This window comes from Nanorana parkeri, unplaced genomic scaffold (assembly GCF_000935625.1).
Source record: "Nanorana parkeri isolate BGI_ZX_2015 unplaced genomic scaffold, ASM93562v1 scaffold63, whole genome shotgun sequence".
Lineage (NCBI taxonomy): Eukaryota > Metazoa > Chordata > Amphibia > Anura > Dicroglossidae > Nanorana > Nanorana parkeri.
The window spans coordinates 1,124,099-1,143,714 of NW_017306331.1; the positions used below are offsets into that span (position 1 = coordinate 1,124,099).

Here is a 19,616-nt window from a genome sequence, read left to right on the forward strand (position 1 = left end):
ATGGCACAGAATTGCAGACACTCAAAATTGCTGTCCCTCCTTATTATACACAACAAAAATATTTTTTGTGTGTGCTATAATGTCCAAATTACTGTCATGTATGATATGTAATATACATTATATAATGTCAAGAGGTTACACAGGGCTGAGAACTCTACCTGCCCCATGTGAAAGTAACGGACCAGTCGCTAAGCACCAGCATTTTCTTAGCAACTGTTGTTCCCAAACACAAGATAACTGGAAACCAAGGAGATTGTAAGTACTACAGCTGGGTGACATAGTGAGCTACAGATGTTCCTAAACAACAGCCCTGGCAGTTAGGTTATGCACCTGAAAGGAGAAGTCTTGCTAAGGGACCAAGTACATGTAGCACTGGGTCCCATCAAAATCAGTCCTGTCATTGCTAAGCAAAATGGTCTGGCAGTTTACCCAAATAAATCACATCACCTGGCAGTACTGAGTGATGTTTTATGAATGAACAAACATCACTGTCGGGGCCGTTACAGCCCAGCAAAGCTGATTGTTCATTCATAATAGTAAAAGGTCAGCACAGAAGCTACAGCCAACATTGACATAAATAAAGAGGTGCTTTTTTTTTAACCCGATGTGGCTATATGTGTTACAGGTATACTGTACTACCGTCACTTCTTACATGTTACTTCAACGGGGCTTAGGACTCAAACAAATGTTTTTATGGTTTCCTGGAAACGGAAGGTCTAGCGTACTACCACTGAGCACCTTCTATATTCCAGTATTGCATTAAAGCAAAACCCCAGGTATGTAGACTGAAATTACCTATACCCACCCCTCCTTTCCCAAAGCCCTTTGCATTGTATTTTTTTTTAAATTTAAAGACCCTATACATATCTTGTTCCTGCAATCTTCTGGCTGGTCCCATGATATCACTGGTCCTTGCTCTTCTTCCTCAGTGGCAGTGAGCCTTCTTTCTGGACTAAACCTCATGTAATGACGTCTGAGCGACACTCAGTCCTGGAGTACTGTCAGCCCAGCCTGCATGATGATGCACCCCCAGGAAGTGTGTCACAACAGCTGGGCTGGGCTCACAGAAATTGGGCAGAATAATGGAATTGCTGTTCTACCCAAAGAGGACTGGCAAAGGTGGACTGGGGATGGGGCTTGTGACAGCACTGGAGTGTGGAGAGGGGCAATTTTCTTTTTTTAATGCCCAAAAGCAAAGCAAACTTTCCAAATATAGTTCCATTTGAAATGGGAAAAACGAGGTGGATTAGCCATTGCAAGTGTTGTCAATGAGTCAGATGACCCATAGACTAAATTGTGCGGGAAAGCAGTAAAGCGCACCAGGAAGAAGAGCCTTTGTATGAAAAGAGCAAATAGTGTTCGCCATGTACTGTTCATATTGTATATACCAAGAACAAGGTTCTTATAACAAACACCTATTGATAAGATTATTCAGATCTCTTTTACATATCTATTACCAACACTGTACATTCCTACTGAGCCAAATCTAAACAGCTGCCACGTTTGTATGGTACTAAGCCGATCATATGAACATTTCATAACATTTTTATTCCCTAAAGTGTCCGACAGACATAACTTGTTTCCCTGCGATGTTGTACTCCCAGAAAAGGCTGTGTGTTAAATGACACCTCTGCTGGCATATAAGCAGCTTGTGCTGACTATCGGAGAAGATTGGCACCGTCTCATACACTTGTTCAGCTATTCTATGACGCTCTGCCAGGCACTGCACGGTATCCCATCCTAATATAGCCTACAAAGAGGAAGTTTAGGCTGAGCCAAGCACAATACAGAGGGCAGATTTTGCCACAACACTCCTCAGGGTCAGGTCATGCTGCCCAAGGAAGTCAATGTTCCAGTAAAGATCACTTTAACAATGTTTGTTTACAATTGTGTTTACAAATAAACATTTATTAAAGGGTGGCTTCATGATACTCACAATGTTACGGCATGCTGGGCTTTCCAATAAGGAAGTCCAGCAATGTGTCTGCATTCATGTTGGTGGTAGCCTGTGTATAACTGACTAAGCCAGTAGGTCCAATCACTGCTAGCAGAGGAGGAAAGACTCAAAACATTGTAAAATGTATAGTGTAGGATTATTCTGTGTATGCTTACGCCATCCACAGACTTCAGTGGGCCAGGCACAGCCTGACCACCTTCAGGGTCAACTGTTAAGGTGCCCATACACTGCACGATTCTCGTACGAGAATCGCGGGAAATCCCGCGATTGTACGAGAAGCGTGCAGTGTATGGAAGGCGTGCAACCGTTCTTACTATACGGTCGCACGACTTTTGTATTTCGAGCATGTTGGAAAACCAGCCGAGAAACAATTTATAAAAAACGTACGATCTGCCGATCTTGGACAGGCAGATCCTACTTGCAATCATCGCAAGCCCGCACCCCTGAGGGGTGGGCATCCGATGACCGCTAGGCTGAACGGGCAGTATGCGCGTGCGCACATCTGCACGTTCGACATTTGTCTCCCGAGCATCATTCAAACCAGCCGAAAATCGTAAGATTTTCGTCTGGTTTCTAGCATGCTCCTTAGACAAAAGACGTGCGACCGTACAGTAGAAACGGTCGCACGCCTTCATTCACACTGCACGATTCTCGTACGATCGCGGGATTTCCCGCGATTCTCGTACAGTGTATGGGCACCTTTACACAGCCGTCCCTAAACCTGCACACCTGGCTAGGTTTATGGCAGTGAAGTGGGGAAGAGCTGGAAAGAGGGTGTAGCTAGAGCTGCTGAGCTGATCACAGGAGGCAAAAACATCAATAAGGATAGATTTTGTCAACATGTGGGAATTGATTATTTCTCTAGACAGCCACCGATGTCCGCAGCCACCCATATATAGGATATAATAGACCAAGCCAGATTGGGAAATGGTCATCTCCGGTCTATGACAACCCTTAACTGAAGACACTATATACAGTATATGGTAACAGACAGTTGTGCACAGATAAGCACAAGCCAAATTTGAAATATACTAAAAAGCAACCGGTGACCATTTTTATGACCAATTCCTTCAAGCTACCTGACCACAGTAGCGTAAAACTTTATATTTGTTAGTATACATCCCCCGAGGCTGTCTTAGTCCAACGATGAATGAAAATTAGAGAAGCTTTAACAGTTGCTTCCCTAAAGTGTATAAACTGCTTCCCTAAAGTGTATAAAACCATAACGATAAACTTCTCCAAATTTCTCATGTCTGTTAGATATACCGCTAACGAGTACAAAAAAAATACCCGCTGATCCTGCAAGAAATTGTGTGCTGTCCTGTGTACTCTGCAGTGTTATCAACCCTGTCCTGTTCTCCTCTGTGGCCTACAGAACATCTCCCTTACATAATAGAGGGGAACTATGCTGTTCCTCCATAGATTGCATATGTTAAGTGAGCATTGTTACTCTAGGACAGGATAGCAAGGCTGTAGGTCATGCCTCATCTGATGTGACGTTTAATTATTTCGTTAGGTGATTATAAACAAAAAAAACTATTAAAGAAAAAAAAAGCCTAAAAAAAGAAAATGAAAGAAAACCAACTTTTCCCAAGCATGATGGCATCCCTACGCTCTACAAATAGAACTATAATACATGCTCAAGGCTGAAGGTCATTCCTCTCTGGGTAATGGCTAATATTAGCATCTGATGGGATTAATTTTTTCCGCATACATTAGGACATCTGTCAGATTTATTACATATCGCAATAACCTGGGTATAAAATGAAGAATGCATAAGCAGAAGATAACTCCAGAGGTCATTTATTTTTCAGCTTTTTAAAGCAACAAAGACTGAGACTCGAGTATGGCAGAAAGGTTTTGGAGTCTGCTGCAGGTTTGTGCACCCCTAGGATCCAGCAAAGTTTATTAAATGCTGGAAAGGCTAGTGATATACAGGGGCTTGGCACTAACCGAGTTGGGCCAAGCCGTGCAAAACCGTAACCGACACACCCCTCCCCTTCTAGTCCATCATTTGTGGTGGGGCAGTCCCCAGCCCTATTGTAACATTTAGCTGCAGGGCAGGGAATGCCCCCACACAACTGATTAGTCCAGGCGGGGGGTGTCAGTGAAAGTTTTGCACAAGCTTGGGTGAACTTGGTTTGTGCCAAGCCCCTGCATATAACTATTTAGTCCCATTACTGTACTGGTATGTGTGGGGCCTCAACATAAGCGAGAGCGTCTCCTCATAACCCACCCCCCTGTGCAATGTTTATTCATCCATCCAAGCTCCCAAGGTGCTTCCCCATTGCAGGGCGCCACCCAGGGTAAGCTTGGGTGTCAACCTGGTGCTCAGGGCCAAGTACTGCCACATGGGGGGGGTCATTTCCATGTACTGGGAAGCTAGGGCAAAAGAGCGAGCAGGTAGGTGGTGACGGAACATGGAATGATAAGTGTACCTTGCTGGCAAAAGATATGGGTGGGCTATCAGGAGGTATTATTACTTTGCCCTGGATGGGCAACATGATGCTGTATTTTTTTTTTTTTGGGTGAAAGATTTACTCCTTTGTCCGGTTTTGACTGCTATCTGTGTTTATGTTCAGAAGATTTCCCCTCACTTCCCACTCTGAGGGGCTGGTGCCATCCCAGAACAGGAATAAGTAAAAAATATCCCTGACAGGGACAAAGATGGCAATAAACATACTTTCAAAAGTAAAGGCCTAGAACCTCGGTCAGGTTTTCAGTGCATTTTGTTTTTAATTGTCGGACTTTAATTGTAATCAGTCAATCAGACAATGACAAAAATGTGTAGAAATTAAATACAATGGTATTATCTTCTCACAGTCTGGGTCACCTGATGCAGCACAGCAACTAAAACACTAAGGCCCCATTCACACTGAGCGACATGGGTATTGCACGTTTTTCCATGCGATTTCGTGCTGAACGGCTTTGAGCTACATTGCGCGATATTGAACGACAGTACACATTTTATCGAGCTGCATAGTGCGTCTTTTGGGCGGGACTTCGTCGCTGCTACATTGGGCTGCAACCAATCAACAGGGATCTTGATGTGGCATCATTCTTTCCTTACATTTTGCATTTTGTGATCCTTCTGCCGCGCGAAGTGGCGCAATATCGCCGGTAATGCGCAATTTCGCACGACACCATTGAGTCTATTGGGTCCGAATCGCACGACATCCGCCGAAAAAAGGGTAATGTACAAGCGACAAGCTTCAGCGATGAGCTACAGGCGACATTGAGCTGTGAACAGCTCCATTGGAATGCACTGGACAAGCTACATAGAGTGATATCGCAGGGAAATATGCACGATTTTGCGGCGGCAATAGCGCGATTAAACGCTCAGTGTGAACGGGGGCCTAAAAAGCTGTGAGGTTCTATTAAATCCAAGCAAACAGCTCCAGCTTGAGAGGTCCCTGCAGTTTCCCGAGCCGTGTCCCAGCAATCCTTGCAGCTAACTAATCACAGGAACGTTCATTTAGGCAGAATTTGGATGAACCCTTTGACAACACTGGTGGCCACGCAACTGCCCAGACAACGTGCGTTACCCCAATAGGCAGTGGTTTTAACTGGCTGTTCGACCAGAGTGCATAGCATTTGGCTTCATCTGGTATATGAAAATGAATGGCCAATATGAGTTTTTTTACAGGGGCAGCCAAGGGGGGGGTGAACATGGACCAGAATTAAAACTTGGCCCAATCTGCTCAACAAGCTGATGTGGGACAACACGCCAGTCCCTGTACAACCATCGCCACATCGTTCATCACTAAAAGACTTATATAGAGGAATTTTCAGTGGTGGGTCTCCATTTTTGCCTGGAATTCAGTGTTAAAGGGTCTTCAATAAGGCTGCACATTTTTCTTTTTCTGCAGGTTGTAGTTTCCTCTGGAGGGTTCCAGGTTCCGACTGGATAATGTTCAGGACTTCTGAGGAAATGTGTTAGGCCCCATCCACACTAAGCGGATTGCCGCGCGATTTCCACCACAATATCGCGCATTTTTGCCGCGCGATATCGCGAGAAGTCGCTGGCCAATGATTTTCAATGGAGCTGTCTTAAAGTACAGCTCCATGTCGCCCGTCGCGGTCGCGAGTCTATAGGAACATTTTTTCGCCAGATTTTGCGCGATTTTTCTTTTTTTTAATGCAGCCCCACGGTGAAGGTCACGCTACCATCGCTGGATTGTCGCGCTATCCCGGCCACGCGGATCCGCTCCAAAAGGTATGTCGCTTAGTGTGAATGGGGCCTTATCAGTGAGTGACATGTAGTTTTCTGAGGGAGCATTGGGAATGAATAACCCTTTCCACTTCCTAACTGCAGACACTAAACTCAGGAGTTAAATCTTATAAGGCGTTCAAGTGCCTATGGCAACCAATCAGCTTCTCTCTTCAGTTTGTTCAGTTAAGGTTTGAGAATGGAAGGTTGATGCTGATTGGTTACCACGCACAGCTACTCCAGATTCTGTCTGCTCCAGTGTGGACCATTTCCCCTCGTTGTCTTCAATCTAAAAAAATAAGTCAGCGGCTCCCAGTAAGGCCTCATGCACACACAATGCAAGTGCAAAATTGTATATTGCGCATATACATGTATATGCGCGTATGTGCTTGCACTGCATGCAATCCCAGAATGCATAATTCTTAATAGAGATTTCAATGTACTGTACTTGCGTATACGCGCGCACACATATGCATATATGCGCGTACGCACACAAAATACGCAGAAATACGGAGCCCGGACACATCTCGGGTCCATTTTCGGTTTGCGTATCTTTACGCATCACAAATATACGGCTCCATACGCAGCGTATTGTACACCAGTGTAAATGAGGCCTAAAAGATGTAGAGCAACACTTTCCTTTCCGGCAGCCGGTGTGTTGACTTTTCGCTCGGGGTGCCGCTATCATCGGACACTTCCTGGTTTGTCAGATATTGTGTTCCCCGCTGCGCTCAGTGGTTCCTCCCGCTAACTATTGTGTCCTGTAATGACAATGCAGCTAGCGGGCAGAACCACAGCACCCAGCGGGGGGGACACGATATCCAATATACCCGGAAGTACGGTATATGAGCCATAATTTAACAGATCGCCCGGCGTAAAGAAAAGTATGAAGCGTCTTGTTTTCTATTGCTACACAGGGATGGAGACTCGAGGCAGAATCTGAAACAAGGGAACTCTCAGCAACTGAATGCTCACCAGTCATATAAGAAAAAAATATAAGAAATAACTTTCATATCAACATTACAATTTAAAGGGAAATTCCGCGACTTGGAGGATCGGGTGAGTACAACATTGTTATTTTCCTCCCCAGACCCAAACAAGCAGTGACAAGCAGTTGGTATATCTATAATGGATTGTACAAAGATTGTAACATGTATGGTGAGGCCAAGAGCATTAACACAGCAATACTATGCTGCTTTCCCCTGCAAGGGAGCAATGCCGTAGGAGAAGGAGCGTCCCTGCTGAGCCATCCTCACTGCCAGCAACAAGATCACAGGATGGCTCTTTACCTGCACATGAAAGCTGACTTCTGATTGGTTGCTGGGTGCAGCGCAGACACCACTTATTTTCCCTATTGCAGAAGATCGCAGTGGGTTTTTCTGACATTTGCACCACCATCTAACTTCCCACAACGCTGACTCCCCGATTGTATGGAATCCTCCTCACGGAGAGGAAGAAGCTCCACTTGCTGATCTCACAGTCATAATACAAGTGGCATCATCGTTATCTCTATGGATGAGTCCAACGCTTTCCAGGAAAGGACAGGGAGGGGCCAGAGAGCAGACAACACAACCATTGTGTACAGGAGAGGGATGTCGGGGAAAGTAGGGTCAGCTGACCATTGCTAGGAAACCGTCTCAGCACCGGAGCAGCAGTAGGACCATGACCAGGACTGCCAGCAAAAGCTACATGGCACAGGGACACCTCATGGCCCCGAAGTCTGGGAAGCCTGGACTGCTGATCGGGCAACCCCAGGCACTTGCCAACGCTCTTAACCTTTGCTAAATCACGTTTAGCAGTGTCAGTTAAATTGTCAATAGTTCTAAGAGTGATTTGTTATTGTTAGACATCGGGTCTGAGAACTAGAAACACGCAGTTGTGCGCTCCGGATTCTCTCTGGCAAGGTTAATTACCCTTATGAAGTCAGGGATAAGAAAATATTGTCTAAATACAAGAGCCATGTGTATTCGTTCTTGAATCTTGGTGTGCTTTGTGGATTTCTTCCAGATCTGTGCAGAATTTGGCATGAAAAAACTCCTATAAATTGCCTGTTCAGGGACTTCCTGTAATAAAGACTAGTCACTGCTGCTCTCTCTCCTCATGCAGGGTAACTGGTCTTGTGTCCACCCCCTCCTGTAATAAAGACCATTCACTGCTACTCTCTCGCCTCGTGCAGGTGACTGGTCTTGTCTCCACCCCCTCCTGTAATAAAGACCGGTGACTGCTACTCTCTCGCCTCGTGCAGGTGACTAGTCTTGTCTCCACCCCCTCCTGTAATAAAGACCAGTCACTGCTATTCTCTCTCCTCGTGCAGGGTGACTGGTCTTGTCTCCACCCCCTCCTGTAATAAAGACTAGTCACTGCTGCTCTCTCGCCTCGTGCAGGAGCTCTACTTATCAATTAATAATTGCCAACCTTAGTGCTGCACATGTGTCCAGATACATGCCAGTCACTGGTCCTCCTGGCAGTGACCCCCCCCCCCATCAGATCATTGCTCACTCTGATTGGTTAGTCTTGGTTTGGGCACACCACTCTCTTCCATCCCACATCTGTTGCTCCGCTGACCTTAGCAAGTTGGGTCACCCGCTGGGAAAAGTGTAGTGAAGTCCCTGGCGGCACCGACCGCCCCTGTCCAGCAGAGGTCACCCTGCTCCCCGCTGCTGCAGAACCTCTTGGCCAGCTGTGTTGCTGAGTTGATTGACAGCTGTGTGTCTCTGGCATCTGCAGCAGTACTTATGATGTCATGGATTGCTCCATCTTCTGAAATGAAAATCCAACTCCTTGCCTCCCCTCCCCTCCCTGTGCCCCCATTGTTTTGTACGGAGGTAAAAGTGTGGACTTACCTGCATAGTGGTCGAACACGGTGGGCACATACTCCTCCGGGAAGGCGTCGTTGGCATAGCTCATGAGCAGGCAAGTTTTGCCCACCGCCCCGTCGCCCACCACCACGCATTTTAGCATGCTATTGCCGGTGCCATTCGCCATGGATCCTCATCTTAGCGAGTGTGGCCGGGGAGAAAGGCAGGACGGGCGGACACTCCTCTCCCAAAAGTGGCAGCCAAGTGCCCCCCCCTCCCCCAACTTCGGAGGGCACAGCACTTTCCGGCTTTGCAGTGTCAGCCTCGCTCGGCTGGGAGGGAGACACACAGCACAGGCTGTGAAGGTGCCGCCTAAGGGACCGTCTCCAAAGTGCTGCCTGCGGGAGGAGAGGAAGCTCAGCTCTGCCACATGTCACTGCTGCCGGGGCTGCCTGCCTTCTGTGGGCTGCCTGCTTGCTGTGAGCTGCCAAGCTGTCCTCTCAGCCTGCCTGTCTACTACATGCTGCACGGCAACAAAGTCTGACCAAGCTCTGCTGGGATCGCAGCAGACTGCTGTCCCTGATTTCTGGAGAGAGGTGCAGGAAAGAACTGCAGAATTTGGTTCTATAGCAGTGTTCAGTAGAGTGTCCCTGTTCTGGAACTGAACCCCTCTCTCCTGCACAACTGTCCTTCCTCTGGGTTCAACCCCCTCTACCTTTCTTTCCTCCACAACTGTTCTTCTAGATCCAAACCCTCCCTCATCCACAACTGTTCTTCTAGATCCAAACCCTCCCTCATTGACAACTGTCCTTCTAGATCCAAACCCTCCATCATTCCCTAATCCACAATTGTCCTTCTCCTAGATCCAAACCCTCCATCATTCCCTCATCCACAACTGTCCTTCCAGATCCAAACCCTCCATCATTCCCTCATCCACAACTGTCCTTCCAGATCCAAACCCTCCATCATTCCCTCATCCACAACTGTCCTTCCAGATCCAAACCCTCCATCATTCCCTCATCCACAACTGTCCTTCTAGATCCAAACTCTCCATCATTCCCTCATCCACAATTGTACATCTAGATTCAAACCCTACATAATTCTCTCATCCACAACTGTCCTTCTATTCAAACCACTATGCCCTTCTCCAAAACTGTCCCTTTAGAATTCAAACCACTCTTCCCTGATTTCTTTAATTGTCCCTCTTCTGCACACATACACTTTTGCCCTTCACTTCTCCTCAGTTGACCTTCTTCTGGAGTCAAACCCTCTGCCCTTCTCTCCTTCACAACTTTCCTTCCTCTATATTCAAACTCCTCTACCCTTCTCTCCTCCACAATTGTCTGTCTTTCTAAATTTAAACCCCTCTGCCCTATTCTCTTCCATTTGTCTTTCTAGATTTAAACTCCTCTATTCTACTGTCCTCCACAATTGTCCTTCTAGAGTCAAACCCTCAACACTGCTTTTCTCCACAACTATCTTTATAGATTCAAATCTCTATGTCTTTCTCTCCTCCACAACTTTTCCTCTCCGGGATTCAAATACCTCTGTCCTACTCTCCTCCAAAATTGTCCTTTCTGCATTCAAACCCCTTGGCCCTTTGCTTTGTCTCATTTGATCCTCTTCTAGATTCAAACCCTTTATCCTTCGCTCCTCCATAAATGTATCTCTGCCAGATTCAAAGAATCTGCCGTGCTCTCTCTAAACTGTCCTTCTTCTAGATTCGAACCCCTCTACTCTTCTCTCCTCCACATTTGTCCTTATAAAGTTAAAACCCTCTGCCCTTCTTCCCTCCACCACTGTCCTTCTAAATTCAAACCACCTCTGACCTTCTTCCCTCCACAACTGTCCTTCTAAATTCAAATCACCTCTGACCTTCTTCCCTCCACCACTGTCCTTCTAAATTCAAACCACCTCTGCCCTTCTTCCCTCCACCACTGTCCTTCTAAATTCAACCCACCTCTGCCCTTCTTCCCTCCACCACTGTCCTTCGAAATTCAACCCACCTCTGCCCTTCTTCCCTCCACCACTCTCCTTCTAAATTCAACCCCCCTCTGCCCTTCTTCCCTCCACCACTGTCCTTCTAAATTCAAACCCCCTCTGCCCTTCTTTCCTCCACCACTGTCCTTCTAGAGCCAAAACCCCTCTGCCCTTCTTTCCTCCGTCACTGTCCTTCTAGATCCAAACCCCCTCTGCCCTTCTTCCCTCCACCACTATCCTTCTAGATCCAAACCCCCTCTGCCCTTCTTTCCTCCACCACTGTCCTTTTAGATCCAAAACCCCTCTTCCCTTCTTTCCTCCATCACTGTCCTAGATCCAAACCCCCTCTGCCCTTCTTCCCTCCACCACTGTCCTTCTAGATCCAAACCCCCTCTGCCCTTCTTCCCTCCACCACTGTCCTTCTAAATCCAAACCCCCTCTGCCCTTCTTCCCTCCACCACTGTCCTTCTAGATCCAGAACCCCTCTGCCCTTCTTTCCTCCATCACTGTCCTTCTAGATCCAAACCCCCTCTGCCCTTCTTCCCTCCACCCCTGTCCCTCTGCTAGAGCTATCCAGTCTCAGAAAGTTGTGAAGTATTATGATAAGCTGACCACACAATTTTTATTTACAATCCAATTAATCCAAGAAATACATGCAGACGTTGAATAATGGCAGACAATCCAGTGTTGATTGGAAAACAGACCTCACTAAAACATATTTCTGTGGTTGTTTGAAAAGTATCACCGCAGCTATCACCATAGTGCTTGCAGCTGCATACTGATTGGCGCAGGATAGTGTAAAGATTTATAGGTATTAGGGATGGACCAATACGTTTTTTCTGGTATCAAGTACGAGTACCGATATTATTTTTTTGGTACTGGCCAATACCGTAAGTCCCATTAAGAAAGCCAGGCGGCGTGTAATGACTCGCCACCTGGTTTCCTGATTAGCCGGGAAGCCGGGCAGGATGTAAAGACTCACCACCTGGCTTCCCGATTAGCCCTTCGTTAAAGTACAATTGAATTGTATATAAAAATTCTCAAGGATCATCCTCTGCGGTGGGAAACATCTAGAGTAAGGGAGACTCGGGACATTGGAGAATGGTAGAGGTTGGTCCTGGACACTTGAGGAGTTTGAACAATTCACAAGGTACCTTAATCACGTCATGGGCTATATTCAGTGTTTCTTATCTATTAATATATCTGGTCACTTTCTCTTAGGATGATTTTCTGAATGGATTAACTGTATAATTTAAACATTGATACTAATGAGGATGATCCTTGATAATTTTTATATACAATTCAATTATACTTTAACGAAGGGATTGAAGTGACATAGATGGTATTTGGATGAGATACATTGACTGGTGTGGATACTGTTATGGATATAGAAGTATCTATTGTGAAGGCCAATTGTATCGAACTTTAGTTTGGATACATTTACTCATTGATTTAGTAAGGCTCAGAGAAGCTGTTTCATTGTATCTTATATTCAGGTGGTTTTGCTATGCTAGATGCAATACATTGTATTCACATGAAGTTATACATAGGAGAGCATTGGTTTATAATTTAATCTTGTAGGTCGCATAAGGACAGATAGAGATGCCTCCTCTTCCATACATCCCCTGAGTTATCCCTGCTTCTCTTCTCCTGGCGGAGTGGAGCGACTCCCCTAGATGCGAATCTGCTCGTCCCCAGAAATCTTATACATGGTATTTATGTATTTATCTCATTCATTGATCTATGTCAGTTAATGTATGTATGGCTAATTGCTATTTTCAACTATTTGAGTGCTCACTATAATATTCATATGGATTCTACAGGCCACCTCTATAAACTTCTTGAAAAAGCTACGGCGAAACGCGTCCAAGAATGGAAAAGTACAGATTTTTGATTGGAATATTTAATAATATGAAATGATATAACAATATGTTGACTGATCTTAAAAATTATATATTGACTGATCTAATTTATTATGAATTTACAATGAAATCAAGAGTGTTAATTATTGCTATTTTGCACAATATCAATCTGTACGGATTCCTAGAGGTGACATGCTGTTTATATGTATAATGGTCCTGCTTTTAGATGTGTGGTATGTCTTTTATATGCAACTTTTTGCTAATCATGAAATGATGTTTTTAAATATGAATTTTACTATACAAGAATGAGTCATGTGACATTATGTCTAACTGCATTTCCTTGCATTGTTTATGAGTCACCTACAAAGCCCCGTTTATTTCTTTTTGGTATTTATAATTATATTTTGAATAGTGAGAAAACAATAATTGACTACAGGTAAATCCGGTGAGTCTTGAATAATACCCGAGGATTGTCTTATGGTGCTATAAAGGTGTTTTCTTTTTAAATACAACTATTTCATCTATTTTATTTCTTCCCTTTTCTAGCAGTACTATAAGAGAAACTAGTCTAAGTTGAATGAGAAATTGTAAAGGTAGTATGACAGTAAAGTAGAAAAGGCAGCAGAAAGTTATGTGACTGACACACACAGGGTTATTCACAAAAGGGTGAAGAGTTTGGAGAAGGCAGGAGAAGTAAACAATCTAGGCCAAAATAGCTGATTTGGAAACATTCTCCAATTCATCTCACTTTCCAGTTTAGCTATGTTGTCCTAGATTGTTCACTTCTCCTGCCTTCTCCAAACTCTTCACCCTTTTGTGAATAACCCTAGCAGTATGTGAGTGAAATAAAACCAGAGCCTGGGGTAAAAAGCCAACAGAAATATGATTGCCTCCTGTAAAGAATTTATTCAAACACACCCAACTCCCCCAGTCCCTAAAAAAACATTTTCTCTCTTGCTATATGATACTTATATACATACATGCATGTGTTTCTCCAGTCCTCATTCTCGTATGTATAATGCCTACATATGTCTTAAACCAGTTGTAGCACAGCAAATGTTAGCCAAAAAAAGTGAATCAAAATACATTTTTGCAGATGCCTGTAGAGACATATAGGGGAAAGCAAAAGCAAATGCAAAGTCTCCTTTACATATTGCTGAACCTGCTCGTCAGCTGTAGTCCTATTGTGATTTTAGGTGCTACTCCTATAATAGGAGTGTTACAGTTTACCTTATCAGATTCTTCTATTACTTTTTGAAATAAACAATTTTTGTAAGTACACTTTATACAATCCTCATATCTTTTGTAAACTGTAAGATTTGACTTTTTGAGGGAGAACACTGCACTATAAATACGCATTATAAATGAAAAGGGATTTATGAAAAGAATGAGGTAGTGACTTGCTTTCATATCTGTATATCTGTAGAGATATCTAGTGAAACAATGGAATATGTTGTCTTATTTTCTAGATGTTGTAGCTGTTTGGCAATGAAAGGCCAATTGCTGTGTTTACAAACTACCTTTGCAATTTTCTTCACATCTGATTGCTGCATTTTTGCTTCTGTCCTATTACATGTTTTTCTGTACTACTATACTTTGATGGACATAAGCACTAGATAAAAATTATACATAACATACAGTCATGAAATGCTCTTTTGGCTTACCTATGACCATGGAATTCCCTGCCTGTACTGTGCACTAGGCGGGTTTTTGGTGAAAAACTGGCAAAAATTCAATTTGTGATACAAAAGGGCAAATGGCAGACGTATAATTTCTAATGTACTAAAAGACCATATTAGACTTGACTGACGTAAATTAATATGAATATTTAGAATATTTAATTCTAATATATTGGAAATATTTGATTATCATAAAATTGTATGAACTACAAGAGACATCCTAATCTTCTATAAACCTTGATACTGTACAAATTGAATTTGCCTGTTTTCTGCTGGATACCATCAGTGAAAGTGAAGTTATTGTCTGAAATAATACCACCAGTTAAGTTTGACCGAACTTTTTAAAAGTAGATGTACTTTTGCATTAACCTCTTCATGTGGTCTTCCATCCTCCTTAGGTAGTATATAAAAAAATCAGACTTCAAATGCTGAAAAATTCTCCTCTACACTTCCCAGATTTTGCTGTTTGCTTTCAGTGTTTGATTTAAAAGTCTCTCCCACCAGCTCTGCTCCAGTGTGCAGATGCAACTACAAGCTCCATAGAGAGGAACTGGAATCCAAATTAGAGTTTGTAGTCACACTTGCACACTAACACACAGGTGTCAGGAGGAAAATTGAATGCAAAAATATAGCTATTGTTTTAGCTTATAGTTTTTCTCATAGGAATAAATGTGCAATTGTTGCTGTTGCATCTCACACTTCAAGTTTGGTGTTTGGGCTTTACAGAGCATAGTTAGTAACCTATGTAAATCTGTAGTCTGTCACAGACCCTACACTGTGAGAAACCAGTGGTTCTACTCAGGATTGCTGCTCCCTCAAACAAGGTTTGCCAGATTAATTTAGAAACAAATTTATATAGCGTAACCTATAGAATTATGTCCTAGGTACCATTATGTGGTTTTACAATTTCACTACCTACCTGGAAATGTCGCCGAACATTTTGTGCTTTAATTAACATCCTTTGTGCTGGAGGAAGTAGTTGCACTGTTAGATCTGTTTACAGCAGCAAATACTCTATACAGCAGTGGAGCACAGCTTCTGGTCTACAGCGCCAGGAGTTCACTAAAGTGGGCATGATCTATATGCTTCACATTCAAACAACTCCTCAGTAATACAATCCATCTTCATCACAAAAGCCCAAACTACTTTTCTCACAGTGACATAGCCACCATAGATTACAACTCCCAACTTTCTAAAATGACAAAGAGGGACACCTTTCAGTACAAGGTATCCAGGCAATGGATACAACCCTGCTACCCCCCAATTATGGAACCCCCAAAGAATTAATATGCAGATAATTATTGCCAGCCCAACAAGTGCTTTTTTTACCCAATGCATTTCCGTTTTACTAGGTTTTTAAAATAATGCAATCATTAAGGGGTCTATTCACAAAGCTGCCGAAGGATCTAGCCGTAGCCTTCGGCTAGCTTTGGCCCCAGGACTCCTTCGGTTCAGTAGCTCTGCCCAATAGTTTTCTATTTTTTTAACCTTTTTTAACTGTTTTTCTATTCGCCTCTGTACCACAGAGGTACTGAGCAGAATAGCCGAGCCGAATGTCATCTATGAGAATAGGCCGAATAGGCCGAACAGCAGCGAGTAGCCTGCCGGAGGTTCGGCTCAGCCGATCCATAGGTTGGATCGGCTGAGTCGAACTCCTTCTCCACTTCAGGTCAGCCGAACATGCTACTTCGTTAAAGTACAATTGAATTGTATATAAAAATTCTCAAGGATCATCCTCTGCGGTGGGAAACATCTAGAGTAAGGGAGACTCGGGACATTGGAGAATGGTAGAGGTTGGTCCTGGACACTTGAGGAGTTTGAACAATTCACAAGGTACCTTAATCACGTCATGGGCTATATTCAGTCTTTCTTATCTATTAATATATCTGGTCACTTTCTCTTAGGATGATTTTCTGAATGGATTAACTGTATAATTTAAACATTGATACTAATGAGGATGATCCTTGATAATTTTTATATACAATTCAATTATACTTTAACGAAGGGATTGAAGTGACATAGATGGTATTTGGATGAGATACATTGACTGGTGTGGATACTGTTATGGATATAGAAGTATCTATTGTGAAGGCCAATTGTATCGAACTTTAGTTTGGATACATTTACTCATTGATTTAGTAAGGCTCAGAGAAGCTGTTTCATTGTATCTTATATTCAGGTGGTTTTGCTATGCTAGATGCAATACATTGTATTCACATGAAGTTATACATAGGAGAGCATTGGTTTATAATTTAATCTTGTAGGTCGCATAAGGACAGATAGAGATGCCTCCTCTTCCATACATCCCCTGAGTTATCCCTGCTTCTCTTCTCCTGGCGGAGTGGAGCGACTCCCCTAGATGCGAATCTGCTCGTCCCCAGAAATCTTATACATGGTATTTATGTATTTATCTCATTCATTGATCTATGTCAGTTAATGTATGTATGGCTAATTGCTATTTTCAACTATTTGAGTGCTCACTATAATATTCATATGGATTCTACAGGCCACCTCTATAAACTTCTTGAAAAAGCTACGGCGAAACGCGTCCAAGAATGGAAAAGTACAGATTTTTGATTGGAATATTTAATAATATGAAATGATATAACAATATGTTGACTGATCTTAAAAATTATATATTGACTGATCTAATTTATTATGAATTTACAATGAAATCAAGAGTGTTAATTATTGCTATTTTGCACAATATCAATCTGTACGGATTCCTAGAGGTGACATGCTGTTTATATGTATAATGGTCCTGCTTTTAGATGTGTGGTATGTCTTTTATATGCAACTTTTTGCTAATCATGAAATGATGTTATTAAATATGAATTTCACTATACAAGAATGAGTCATGTGACATTATGTCTAACTGAGAGTAAGGGAGACTCGGGACATTGGAGAATGGTAGAGGTTGGTCCTGGACACTTGAGGAGTTTGAACAATTCACAAGGTACCTTAATCACGTCATGGGCTATATTCAGTGTTTCTTATCTATTAATATATCTGGTCACTTTCTCTTAGGATGATTTTCTGAATGGATTAACTGTATAATTTAAACATTGATACTAATGAGGATGATCCTTGATAATTTTTATATACAATTCAATTATACTTTAACGAAGGGATTGAAGTGACATAGATGGTATTTGGATGAGATACATTGACTGGTGTGGATACTGTTATGGATATAGAAGTATCTATTGTGAAGGCCAATTGTATCGAACTTTAGTTTGGATACATTTACTCATTGATTTAGTAAGGCTCAGAGAAGCTGTTTCATTGTATCTTATATTCAGGTGGTTTTGCTATGCTAGATGCAATACATTGTATTCACATGAAGTTATACATAGGAGAGCATTGGTTTATAATTTAATCTTGTAGGTCGCATAAGGACAGATAGAGATGCCTCCTCTTCCATACATCCCCTGAGTTATCCCTGCTTCTCTTCTCCTGGCGGAGTGGAGCGACTCCCCTAGATGCGAATCTGCTCGTCCCCAGAAATCTTATACATGGTATTTATGTATTTATCTCATTCATTGATCTATGTCAGTTAATGTATGTATGGCTAATTGCTATTTTCAACTATTTGAGTGCTCACTATAATATTCATATGGATTCTACAGGCCACCTCTATAAACTTCTTGAAAAAGCTACGGCGAAACGCGTCCAAGAATGGAAAAGTACAGATTTTTGATTGGAATATTTAATAATATGAAATGATATAACAATATGTTGACTGATCTTAAAAATTATATATTGACTGATCTAATTTATTATGAATTTACAATGAAATCAAGAGTGTTAATTATTGCTATTTTGCACAATATCAATCTGTACGGATTCCTAGAGGTGACATGCTGTTTATATGTATAATGGTCCTGCTTTTAGATGTGTGGTATGTCTTTTATATGCAACTTTTTGCTAATCATGAAATGATGTTATTAAATATGAATTTCACTATACAAGAATGAGTCATGTGACATTATGTCTAACTGCATTTCCTTGCATTGTTTATGAGTCACCTGCAAAGCCCCGTTTATTTCTTTTTGGTATTTACGATAGTATTTGTTACCAGTCACAGCGATCACAGTACTCCCTCTGACAATGTCTTTTGGCTTTCTCTCCAGCAGGCTGGAACCATCTTTGTTTAGCCACTTTCCAGGGTCAGCATCTACTTCCTGCTCGGAGATGCTGGCTTTACAGATAATGGTGTATATCCTGGTGTCTTTGCAGTGTTGGCTGTGTTCACAAATATTTAAAACAGATCAGTCCCCTACTGCTGCTGCCTCTCACCTTGTGCTTTGCTAGAAGAACTCTAAACGTGGAGAATAAACAAAGACAAGAAAGAAAAAGAACCCGTGGGAGAGAACTTTAAAGTGTACTTGTTACAAAGTGACTTGCTACAAAGTTGCAATGTTGCAGTCTGATCACTGGGAAAGAGAGGAGACTGAGGAAATGCGTCTTCCTGCCTGCAGCAGACTGATGACATCATCTAAGCCTAGGCAAAGTCCCGGGACTGAATCTCAAAGATGTCTTTTTAATGATAAAAGGTAGAGATTTGTGAAAATGCATTGAGTTACTGTATATTGAGACCCGTCAGGCATTGATTCCTGCAGACTTATAAAGTTACTGAAAAGTCCGCTTTAATAACCTGAACTCCACGTGGCTCCCAGAACTATGTGTACAACACTTATCTTGATGACGAGGCAGCTTGTGCAGAGATTGTCTTGTCACGGCCATCATTCTACCTGTCTGCAGGCTGTCTTTCTTTTTCTTGCTTGTGTTGCACAGTGTAAAATGCGCAATATAACCCGTGATCATCTTACCAGCACAAATAGCTATCTGAAATATGTCTTAAATAAATCATTTTCAGATAGGTACTCATATCAAAAAATATATAAAAATGACTCCGTTGCCTTGGTGATAGTTCTAGCCAGTGTGCCCTGATGCAGAGATCCTCTAAAACTAGCCAAAAAACAGCACTGTATAGGCCGGAGGTGAACTACAAATCCCATAATCCCTCTGCCTCTAGGAGTCATGCCTGTGGCTGCCAGAGTCTTGCAATGCCTCATGGGACCTGTAGTTCCGCAACAGCTGGAGAGCCGTAGTTTGCCTGTTCCTGGT

The 19,616-nt window shown here is 42.8% G+C and overlaps 1 protein-coding gene across 2 annotated transcripts in view; it reads right to left on the minus strand.

Annotated features, from left to right (window-relative positions):
• The window catches only part of RHOQ (ras homolog family member Q), a 35,107-nt gene extending 25,909 nt beyond the window's left edge, over window positions 1–9,198 (minus strand). Inside the window, exon 1 of one of the 2 annotated variants that reach the window (XM_018576302.1) lies at window positions 9,011–9,198. In XM_018576302.1, the coding sequence (XP_018431804.1) occupies window positions 9,011–9,152 (142 nt within the window). In that variant the 5' untranslated portion in view covers window positions 9,153–9,198. Of the gene's footprint in view, window positions 1–9,006 lie in introns of both variants that reach the window. The other variant, XM_018576303.1, reaches the window with a different exon arrangement.
• Between the last annotated feature and the right edge of the window lie 10,418 nt (window positions 9,199–19,616).